Consider the following 12,080-nt stretch of genomic DNA (forward strand, 5'->3'; position numbering starts at 1 on the left):
CACGGTTAGTTGACCAAGATACAGAAATATCAAGATATAGATCTAAATAGGAGGAGCAGTGAAACTTGGTTTATATAGATATGTGGATGCAATGCACATAGTCTGCTTTATAGCTAAATAAGAGCATTGATGAGAACTCGATCCGTATACAGAGCTTGTCGAGCAGAAGACTGATTGCGTATTTAGTGATGATGGGACTACCTGTGGCTATCGGTTCCGCTGACTCTGCCAACCCTCGTATACCAATACCCACGAGGAGTGCAACGCATCAATCTAAGCGGGGCATCGTATTCTGGAGAACCTTCAAGTGGGCGGCAGAGAGCTATTAGCCACCCGGCAACCGGAAAAAGCATCCAGTAGGTGTATACGCAATACTCAGCTACTAACATGAATGGCTCGAGTCAGATCGACGGTAAACTTCCAGCCTAAATCATACTTTTTCATTTCTAGAGATTGGGGGCCGTGGCTGCCGCAATATAAATAGCGGGGACGTGGCAAGGCTGGAACGTTGAAATCACCTCCCCGTTTTCGACTGACCATCATCTGGATCTCATCGTCCTCATCATCTCGACAAGCAAGGATGTCTTCACTATCAAGTCCAGTACCAGTGATACTCTGCGGCAGACGCGCAGAAATTGGAAAGCCAGTTGCTGAGCTGCTAGTCCCTGAATTCGAAGGTACATACAATACCAAGCCAATTCCAGCCGTTGAAGAGGTTCATAAGGTACTAACTACACTAGTAATTCACTTTATTACGACCAACGAAGCTGCTCTGTCCGATATCCCCCGTCTATTGAAAGGCGAGAAACCTCAGTCTCCAGACGACAGCGGCGTGGGCACCCAGAACTACAGCCAGGTTCCACGCGCCGTCATTTTCGGTCGGGGATACAGTCTTACAGAAGTAGAACAATTCAGACAGGCAAGTGAGGGATGCAATGCGAATTCTGTGGCTTGGATTACGGGCGATCCGGATAGAAAGCCTGGTCCTAATGAACCGCGCCCTGGACCGGGGTATGCTCAGTTTGCGGCGGGCCAGGTGAAAGAGAAGTTGACTGCTTGGAGGGAGGAGGGCGCTACCCATGATGGAATTATCTTATGGTAGTTTCCCTCAAATGGTAGGGATGAAGTCTATGGAGCTCAAAAGGCCTGTCTTTACACAGCAAAAGAAATTACACGCAGAAGATGCATCTAGCCTATGCGCATGGCTTCTGGAACACAGTGTGAGAGTACCTTGAAGTGGAGAGTTACGTGAGCGAAGTACTTGGAATCCTCCACGGAGAATATTTGGTCCAGTGGGATGCTGAATATGATGTGTATGGGTGCTTTTTCAGCTGATCGAATCAACGTATTGGAAACCCTCATACATCATATCTGTCAATGATATAGACAGCAGTTCAAGGACCAGTGGCTCAAAAAAAAGCCCGGATAAACAACGCTACTTTAAAAAAAAAAGTAGGTAGAAAACCTTCGATGCTGATATTAAAGGAATCTCTAGCTTCTCCAATATCTGAAGTCATCTCGCCCGTCTTTCAGAGTGACGGGCCTCACAAGTATATCTCACCGATACACATACACCCGATCGTCTAGCAAGTCCAATGCCTGCTGCCGTCCCTTCTTTTCCAGAAGTAATCTAGCCTGCAGCGAGTCCATTTCGCGTTCGGCGTTGATCCGTGCGCCTTCCATCATTACCTGCACACGCTCTACTTCGGGCTGGTGCGGTGCTAAAGGTAACATCTCTCGCGGAATATCACCCCAGCTTGCCCAAAGAGGTAAGTGAAAATGGCGCATCGCACGATTGAGCTGGCCCCAGGCCGCAGACGGGTTAAGCAATACACCGCAGATGCTCAGATCTGTCCAGCCCCGGTGGGAAAGCATGGGCTTTTGGTTTCCGGACACGGACGGTGTCGCGGCTCCGGAAGGCATGAATCGCTCCATCATGGCACGCTGAGAGGCAGGGAGGTATGAAAGATGGTTCAACGGGGATGCTGTAGGTGTTGAGGGTGGTGTTCGCGGTTTTAAGACGAAGTCAACAGAGTAGGAGGTAAAATGGTCAGCGAGGTCGCGGTCGGCTATGTCGTATCCGTGTAGTGGGGTTTTGGCACGACTGGCTTTCCCTGTAAAGGCGCTGAGAAATCTGGTTAAGGGAAGATTCAAAGAACTTAATACTAACAGATATTGTGATTCGCGGGCGCACCACAGGCGTCAATATACTCCGAATAGGTCTCCGGACTCAAAAGCCCGGTGCGGTGCGGGTCCAGATGGTAGAAGAGTTCGTTAATCAGGGTGTAGAAGCAGGGAGTGGGTGTCATATCTTGATTGAAGAATGAGGTCCACCCCGAGGATTGATGTTGCTCCTGTTGCTGAGGTTGTTGATATTGTGGTTCCCTTTGGTATTGATGTTGAAGCTGATATTGCTGGGCCTGTGGAGGCTGAATTGATTCCCGCTGTGGATGCTGTGGATGCTGTGACGGTGTTGTCTGTTGGTTCTGCGGACGTTGCGGTGGTTTTGGAGGCGGTCCATGTTGCTGTGTATAACTATCCTGCTGAGGACTTTGCTGCTGTGGCTCTGGTGGCAATGATGTTGGTAGCTGCGAGGGGGCAGGCTCAGACACGGTTTCGCCAGCATCTGGTTCGCTTCTCACTTCTGCCTTGGTTGGACGAGGGGGTTTCTTGGGTGGCACTGAGGCATCAAATGCAGAAACAGGTCTTCGTCGTGGAGGGGCGCTTGCATACGTGCTGCCGACAGAGTGGGTTCGCACTGGTGGAGGCGGCGGAATCGGGAGATAGCCGCTGTGCTGATATACCAAAATGGAATGAGATGAGCCATCTGGGTGCTGCAGGGGATATTCCTGCACAACATAGCAATTCGCACACAGGTTTATAGGTGGCGCGCACGTCGTGCATGTCAGGCGTGCTTTAGACACCTGGATGAATTCCTGGCAGGAAGTGCATTTGTAGAGCAACATGGTGGGTTGATCAAAAACTGGTATGGAATTATCCTGGGCATTGCTTGCCCCTTATATAACAGCAACATCCTGTCGGGCACTAGTATTCGTATAGATTGAGGATGGCTTGTTTTCGCAAAGTGAAAAAAGCATTGGCAGGGCCTTGGTATTCATAATTTAGGTTAAAATAGGCGAGCTTATTCTGCTACAGCCTCCTTTTCCTTGAGCACAACTAAGGTGGCTTTAATTAGTGCATTAATGCAACCAATCACTTGCAAAGATAGAGCCTGTGATAGACATATCATTGGACAAACAGGCTCCACTATCTGCTAAGTTATCAATACGATTCGAACTATCCGTGCAGAGTACATAGTTAAATGTACTCTTCATCACATGAGAACAGTGAATCGATCAATGGTTGCACAACGGCGTCAATTTGACAATTCCTGCTAAAATGTCACGTCAAGAACTTAATGCTTGAATTTATGGTGACACTTGTGGCTTACATTAGGATGGACCTTAGCAAAATGTATTCGAGCAGTCTACCAACCAAAGCGTGTGACAAAACATGCAAAAGATGGCTAAAGTACCAGCCATATATTTAGTGACGTTACGTGTGCAGAATTTAAGATCTTTTATTGGTTTCGTATCTATATGGGGACTCACCAATCTATCTCTATCGGAGACAGGATAAGAAATAGGGACCATGAAAAAACGCATATCTTAAGATCTAGAGCATGCAGCCTTCTAGATATAGTGTCACAATCCATTTTTGTTGTGCCATGGTCAATATCCATGACCAAGCCGCTAACCCTAAACTTTCCAGCTTGACCTGCGAATTCATTTGTCCACTTCATTGAACATACTGTTCCAATCCTTCAAAATCAGCACAATGGAACAAATCAGTATTGCGAAGCCCTTATTTAATTGTGCCAAATGCCCAATCCATCATTCCAGTTACTCCAAAATTATGACGTCCATCCCGGTGATGTGCTTCGTGCTCCATCACACTGATCCAGGCCTTTCCATCGCTCCGTGAGTGCGAGTACATTGCGAAGACTTTTGCCACGCTGCTAAGAAAGCAAAGCTCTGGAAGAGTTGCTCCAACCATCCAAGCCGACATGAGTTCAGTTGACATCTGAGCAAAAACGTATTCTATCGGATGGACATCAAGGGCTGTAAGTGGTCCGCTTTGTTGAGTTTCGTGATGGAGCCGATGAATGCGCCGATAGAAGAACTTCCAGTGAAGAACACGGTGTATACTATAGTACATCACATCTGCAAAGACATATCCCAGGAAGACTTTCCGCAAGAATGCTTGAATAGAATAGTCTCTTCCGTGAACATCAGACACAGGCTGACTGGTAAACATCAACAACAAGCAATGAGCGGCTGCACCCCAAATAATGTTCATCATGACGCGAATGAATGTTCGACATGATAGTGTTTGAAGGTAAGCCACTTGGAAACATGCCATTGATAGAACAATAATGAATAGAGAAGAGTGCAACGCAGACACTTCATTCCACCCTTGTTCGAGCAACGGGCAAGAAACATAACGAATGACTTGGGAAACAGAGGTAAGAAACATGATAGATTTGTATCAAATTGATAATTGAGATAGAAAACAATTTCTGGTAATTCTGAGGCTTTGAGGAACTTTCTGGATTGTAGTTTGTTGGTGAAAAGCCTCGATATCGAAATTTGGCAACCACTCTTTTATAACCTGACTATGGATGTAGTATAGAGCCTTCATTCATGTCCATGGAGCTCGCCTAATTACGATTTTGGTACCATAGATACACAGATCCATATTTGGTTCAACGCAGCCTGATCTTACATGGCATGACTCGATGAACACCCGTTCATCGCCGCCTCGGTGACCCATGGTATTGACGGGAGGCCTTTTGTTGGTTATCCCGAGAAGCCTCATGTTTGAGGGCTTGATGATTTTCATTTGGAATTTAACACAGGTTGACGGTTTGCGTAAAGGAAATCGGCTCAATCAAACGCAGATCCCGCGGGGATGGGCTATCACGGCACAAATCTAGAACTCGAGTTGATTGACATTTAGTTTATTTCATGCGTTGCGATTTACACAAAGTTCTCGATATGACATAATCGGGAATCTGGAAGCAATGCTGGTACGCCTCGAAGACGTAAAAGCCGAGTCTCACATGCTCATCTTGAGTCAGGCGCGCAGGGCAAAACGGGTAAACACCCAACTTCATCGAATGTGGTAATTGGATATTGCTCTGATATTTGGCGCGTCAATTTCCACAAAATTTGAACATTAATGCCATTGGACTCATTTTCTCATTGACTGGTCCGTCTAATGTTTTCTTCGGTCAACCCGAGAATGTAAACCGTGAAGCATAGTAAAGTTTACGTTCAGCACCCAGCAATCTGGGCCCGGGTTCTATCAACCCATCTACTGGGGACAAACGAATGCCCCGAACCAATGGTCACGAGGCATAGGTATTCCCAAATCCATTGCGGGGGTTGGAGGTTCCGTGGTAGGCGAAGGCTGCAGTAATTAATACGAGGCTCCTCAATGTACGTGCGGGAGGTTCGCCTGAATTGTAAAGCCACTCTAGCTTGGCTGTCTATCAAGAAAAGGATTCAGCCCATAATAGTACAGGAGGCTCTTTTGATGATGCCCTTGAAGTTTCTCATGCCGTAGAAGCGTTTCTACTGCGGCACCATCAGGCACTCCATGACACCTGAAAATTGGGGGCCTGTAATTTCTCCGTTTAATTTTGCCACGGCCAGGCATCCATTCGACCCAGACAGTCCAAAGAATTTCTCTGTCACGAACTTCTATTTTTAATTGTACAGCACATTGACGGTAACATGGGATATATTCATTATTTTGCCATGTTGGAGTGGTTGTCCTATCAAGGCAATATACCACCTCTCTAGATGAAAAGATCGTATCAAGAAGAATCAAGTCAGACTAGGCTTAGTGCGTCGCTTACTGGTACAACGTACTGTTCCCAGTCATTCAAGTCAGAGGAAGGTGCACGACCAGACCCAGAAGCCTTGGAAATATTAAAGTCCCGAGTTTGCCAGACCTGCTCGATGACAGAACGTGTCCGAGAAACGCTAGAGACGCTGACTTTGGCAATCCTGGCAAGCAAACTCAACACAAGTACTCTCCCGTCTGTGGTAACCCCGGTGTCTGGGTCTGACCAGAGCTCAAGATCAAGGGGATCCAACTCCACGGCTGCCACGAAAAGCGGCCAAATAACATGCGAAACTGAGTCTCGATCTATAAGATCGACGATCCCTTTGAGAATTTCTCGCACATGGCTCTTGATCATCCAGTCAGTCGGTTTACCATCATATAGAGCACAATGAAGATAGACGTAGCAAGTAAGCTTCTTAAGCTCTGCAATATTCTGAAGGGTTCGGTCTTCAACATTGACGTTGGGCTGTTGAACTAAACACTGCAGCTTTCTGTTCAACGAAGAAGCCTTGACGTTGAAATCCGTCTTGGCCGAATCTGACACCATGAGACGTCGTGATCGACTAAGGTCCATGATTGCAAACAAGATCGAGACAAGAGCCGGACTACAGCCCATCCACCCGTCAATGATTGGGTCATTCTCATCCCAGTAGCTGGCTCCGAATAAATCAGCCTTTGCGCAGGCCGTACGCCCCATTACATCTTGGAAAGCAAAGAACAGTTCCACAAATTCGGATACCGTATCTTCACGACCGGCGGAAGAACTTGGTGATATTTGTTGTTGTTTCCTTCGCAGTCGAATGATATCTTTGGCTCCCTGGAGATGCAGAATCCACTGCGAATCGCAATGATCCACAATTTCAAAAAGACACAACAGCATCACAATCACTAGAATTTCAGGATCTTTTGCAACTAGAGCTTGTGGGTCTGTGTTAATCTGTCGCCTCAGCTCGGTTAAGACTTTGGATTTGAGCTGTAAGCCCAGTCTGCTGTATTTTGAGTCATATTGAGACCAATGACAGGCTGCGACTGCCTGGATTGCTCTTAGGACAGTAGGCGTTGCCGAAAGGCAGTATGGGAGAATCACAGACGCAAACGGGGACTTGGAGATAGGGCTGGGCGCCGTGCGTGGACAAATCTGGTTGATGTAGTAGTCGAACAATATTGGATTGCCCAATTCATTCAAAGATGGAAACAATGGAAGAGATGGATGGATGTCCTGATTTTCAAACCCTGCTCCATCGATGAATCGATCCGAGAAAGGCAGGATAAATGACACTGGCGAGTTTAGAGCATCCGGGCCCTGCAAGTAAGCATGAATCTCTCTCTCCCGGGCTGGTAAGAGATGGGGCTCGATATCATTTTGCTCTTCGTTGTACAGGCGCTGTACCAATGAATATTCGCTGCTGATAAAGTTCCAGGGCTGGATTTCAGGTGTCTCAAGCCAGGTAGTACCAGCTGGTGGGGATCTAGGCACACTATTGAGCCCCAATCGGGCCAGATCTGATTGATGGGCTGAACTTTTGCTCCAGACACCAGATCTGCCAAACGCGATTCCACGGTCATAAAAATCAGCCTCCCACTTGAGTCGGACCTCGTCTTTGAGGCACTGCAGATCCTTTTCCCAGCATCTGGTGCAAATGGGCTTTTTCTCGTCGCATTTCACCTTGCTTCGCCGACAGTTTGCGCAGCCTTGTCGAGATCGTGTTCTGGTCTCTCGGCCATTTCTTTTCGTCTTTGAATCCATGACAAAGATGGATTCTTCATTGACACTGTCTCAAGAGTACAGACAATAGACGATTGAGTCTTGGTACATATGTTGCCCTGAAAGAACAGGGCCAACTGGTGAGGTCACAGTCGGAACCGCCAGCTGCTTCCAAGATTTCGGCGATGACCGTGACAAGTGGTGGTAAATCAGTTTCGCATTCTTGATCAGTGGATGGTTTGAAGTTGCGAGTTATCAGGAAAGAGGCCGAGTCTCCTGGTTGACGAATTTCGTCATCAAATTGCCTCCCGTCTCATCTGGCGATTTGTAATCGGACAGGCCATTCTTCGGCCAGGAGGACAAAGGAGATGGACCAAAGCCAAAGCTGTTGACCTTGCAACGCCTTCAAATCTCAGTATAAATACCAGCAAGACAGATATTGATAATTCGAATAGCAGTCATTAAAGCAATGTTAATTTTTCGACGTTGACTCGATGATGTCCAGCATTCGTTGGTTATGTCAGGCTTTGACGGAAAGGCAGGTCGAAGCGAAAATAAACTTTCAAGTGGGGCACTTTAGGCCAACCATATTGTCTAAATCACGTGTTGCTCTTTGAGATATCTACAGCAAGTCGAATGCAGGGCAAGCTTGGCTGATATGTCAGGCCTGAACGGAAGGCTCAGGAGATACTCTATGATAGACGTCAGAGGACGCCGTTGAAATATCCAGCAATCATCATCAACGAATGTTATGGTTCAATTATAAACTCTGCAGCATGATACTTGGATGGAATCTGTTGGGGAAAACATGATGGGAATTTCCTTCCTGTTGTGCAGACTTTGCGTGGAGATTTCCAGGACCAGCGTTGCTGCTTTTCTCGTCGGGCTATTTAAACCTCAGCTAATACTTCTCCCTTCTCTCTTTCTTATTTTGTTCCTTCCTTTCTTCATCCTTCGTCCTTGCTCGGCAGATCGAACTCGGACTTTTTTTCGCTGTCTTCTTCCATGCTCCCTGTGTGCCGGTGTACTTGACAGCCTCAAGTATATTAATACTTCGTGTTACCCGTACCTTGGGTGTGGCGCCTGTTGTTATATATCATTGATGACCGGCCCCTCCTGCCATGCTCTGCCATACTTTCAAGGTTTTTACCCTGTGCCCACACATCAGGGTACAATATCCAGAAGGGAAAATCAGCCCACATCAAGCTCAAAACCACTGATCTCTTTCTATACAATTTGTGCCCATTGGAATCTGAGAAGCCAGGACGAGATGAAGGCTTGGCAACTCTCTCAATCGGTATCCATCATTCGAACTTCCCCCCTCTCTGCACCAATAAATCCCGGAATCAACGTATAACTGACAGAGCACCTGCAATCATTTATCAGTGTGCCACTTCAGCAAGCTATTACTCATCATGAACGCCCTCCCAGCAATGAAAATTTCGGCTGCGAAAAGCAGATGCTGATATGTTCAAGAATATCGAGAGCCCTGCCGTCGTCTTCCGCAGAGAGCAGATGCTGCAGAATTCGAATCCGAGGACACAATCTTGGTACCAGCGCGACTTTTTCCTAGCTTGGACGTTATGGAAAGCGAAAGCGAAACGTGGTCATTATCAGTTGCACCAAACAACAAATTAATGAGCCTGCCGTGCATGCTGAGACAATCCTGGTAACGAGTTTCTAGTATTTAATTCACGCGGATTGGAGCATATCCTGGGATTAGTTGAGAATGGCAACTGGACCGTTCCCCACTACACGCCACCACCATCTTGCCTTGCAAATAATGGAGAATCTCCTTCAAGGGGTGCTCACAGATGACAACACTTTGCCTGGTACTGCCGCATGAGCACGAATGGGAGGGAGGATGATATCTCGACGCGGATACTGGACCCGCTGCCTTCTGGCAAATATGGTTCCAAACAGGATCCCCCGGCAATTGTGTGGGCAGTCTACGAGAGGAACCAGGGCAATTTATGAGAACACACCTTACGCAAGCATATTTTCGCGCCCTCCGATAGACTGTCTAGCCAATGTCCCCGGTTCAAAATCTATACCTCGCCCGCTATGCGACACCTTGAGAGTAGCAGCAATGAAGAAGACAGCCGGTTGTCTTGTTATTTTGTATGACCGGAACAAATTCATCGGGTCCGGTCGATATATACTGGGAAGCTATATAAAGTGGTACGTCCCAACCGAAATCCACCAACCGGAACCCAAGTCACAGCGGAGAACGAGATTTCCTATGATATGACTGGAAAGATTAGTACTACTTCCAGAGGGCAAGTTGTTCCATATATCTAGCCCTGATATGTCTTATTGTTGCGGCAAATATCGTCTCGTTAGTTATACTTGACTTTCATTTTCGGTACTGTTAGCTGATACATTCTAGCCCAAGGGAGAAATACCCTGCCAAAACATGAGTCTATCACGGCTCTTCCGTGTCCTCACTATTCTCCTCTATCCAACCGCTTTCCTGATGTATACTTGGTTGTTGTGATCTAGACAGACACCCATCCACAATGTGCTAATACGCGAGAGTGAGAATCTTCTACGTGGAGCGCTCCACGTCCGATTTCAACTTCATAGCTGTCACAAGGGCCTCTTCGACCAACTCCAGCGCACCGACGACCCGGACGAGCGCGCGACTTCGATACTGCGAGGTGAATCTTTGGGGAAAATGTGGGCCTAAGTTAGTAGTTGGGTCCTCTTCTGAACAGGAGGTCTATCAAAGTGAGGCAGTTCATCACTGGGTGCAAGTGGTGCCGGTCTACGAAGCTGTTTGGGTGGCCACGTTCCAAGATGGTAAACATCGATTCAGTCCTAGCGCGCTCTTTCGAGCCCCGGGTCGCGCATTCGGGCATACCTGATGTATGGTCAAACACCTATCAGGAAAAGATTGTGTCGGAAAAGTGGAAGAACAAACAAAGCCTGAACTTACTAGTTTTAGAGGATCCAAAGTTCAGAATGTGCACTCGTCAAATCTACGCTTTCACAGGTCAACATCCATAACAATTCGAGGATATCTTAAGACACAGTAAACCCTAAAACAACGCAAGACGTGGGTTATCACTGAAGCAAGTAACGAGGTAACCAGTCATATAACTTCTTTAGACACAAACAGCCGGGTATATCCCACGAATGCCGCTGGTCCCAAGCTGCAGGTAGCTCAGTGGAGGAAATCCCCCCCCAAAAAACTCACCGTCCACGCTATACCCCGCATCCGCGAGCCACGCGACAGCTTCCCCAGACAGCCAAGCCGCCAAGGGGAATCAGGAGTCGGCCTGAGCGGCCAAAGAGCCCTCTCGGGGTAATTGGGAGCGAGTCGAGTATCTGCCCGGCAGGGCACACATATGTACACAGTTACACTCTCTCCCACGGAGTCCAGACGTGGGTTCTATCGGGAGACTTGGGCCGACACACATTGCCGAGTCAATCGCGAAATAATGTCTCATGTGCATTGTGCGGGAAGTACTTAGTCCCATGACGTGAGTCGTGCTTGGTGAGGGCCCGTCGGTTCGGGGAAATTAGGAGACGAGTCGATCCCCTCTGTTCGTTGTTAGTGTGTTAAGTGTTTCCGCGCTTCGGCCCAGGCCGTTTCAAAATTTGTGCGTGCTGGTTGGGTTAGGCTGGGGGTTGTGATCGGTCAAAGCTCGAATAAAAACCAAGGATCATATCACGGGTGAATTAGGAAGATGGGACGCTGACGTGATTGGCAAGTGATAAAGGAGCTCATCGTCACTAATGCGACGGGGGGCCGACGGCCAAGGGAGGAAATTTTGGAGAACGGGTTTACGGGGAGATTATTCCATATTGGTGAATGTTGATCCGGAACTGAAGATAACGGGAGCATGGACAGTGTCCTAGTTCGGGTGGAAAAAGGGGAAATAAGCAATGTAGTTGAGTCATTTGTAGGATTGAAAGTAGTTAGTATCTACTGTATTTACTTCATCCGGAGAGACTTGCTTCGATTTTGCGGAGAGAAACAGGGGGCGAACCCCTTCTCCACCCCCCTTGCTCCATCGGGCGTGAGGAAACCACGCCTGCAAGTACATCGTGACCTTCAAATCTTTTAAAAGAAAAAAGTCTGGTCCAGACTCAGCCCCCCTCGACTCTAAACACTAAGGACAAGCTATCCAGCAACCGAGTCACGCGCAAGTGCAGAAAAAAAATGTTCACCAAGAGTCATGCTTCGATCAGCTGCCGGGAATAGAACCTCCTACGTAAGCAAAATGAAACAAATCGCGCAAAGTAACAAGGGCAGTGGCGATCTGTTTCATTGGCATCCGAGTGTACAGTAGAAAGAATAATAGAATGTACTCTCTGCACGGAGTACGTACAGCAAGCAACCTGATTATTAGGCGTCAAAAAGCAAGAAAAGTACGGAGTACAGTGTAGAGACTGCTCGTCTTCCCGAGGCCGCAACCGCAACCGCAACCGTAACCGGGTCGGGATCCGCCGCTAA

The 12,080-nt window shown here is 47.6% G+C and overlaps 3 protein-coding genes across 3 annotated transcripts; 2 read left to right on the plus strand and 1 right to left on the minus strand.

The window, feature by feature from the left end:
- Positions 1–580: 580 nt before the first annotated feature.
- Positions 581–1,102, plus strand: N7458_002220 (uncharacterized protein; the record flags this gene model as incomplete). The annotated part of the gene is made up of 2 exons (XM_056905603.1): positions 581–677; positions 741–1,102. 2 exons carry the CDS (start codon positions 581–583, stop codon positions 1,100–1,102), a joined length of 459 nt encoding a protein of 152 aa, XP_056769710.1.
- Positions 1,103–2,323: 1,221 nt separating this feature from the next.
- Positions 2,324–2,884, plus strand: N7458_002221 (uncharacterized protein; the record flags this gene model as incomplete). Its single annotated transcript, XM_056905604.1, has 1 exon — positions 2,324–2,884. One exon carries the CDS (start codon positions 2,324–2,326, stop codon positions 2,882–2,884), a length of 561 nt encoding a protein of 186 aa, XP_056769711.1.
- A 3,012-nt stretch (positions 2,885–5,896) lies between these two features.
- On the minus strand, positions 5,897–7,660 carry N7458_002222 (Zn(II)2Cys6 transcription factor; the record flags this gene model as incomplete). Its single annotated transcript, XM_056905605.1, has 1 exon — positions 5,897–7,660. One exon carries the CDS (start codon positions 7,658–7,660, stop codon positions 5,897–5,899), a length of 1,764 nt encoding a protein of 587 aa, XP_056769712.1.
- Between the last annotated feature and the right edge of the window lie 4,420 nt (positions 7,661–12,080).

The sequence above is a fragment of the Penicillium daleae genome (genome assembly GCF_028827525.1).
Source record: "Penicillium daleae strain IBT 16125 chromosome Unknown utg000002l_segment0_segment0, whole genome shotgun sequence".
NCBI lineage: Eukaryota > Fungi > Ascomycota > Eurotiomycetes > Eurotiales > Aspergillaceae > Penicillium > Penicillium daleae.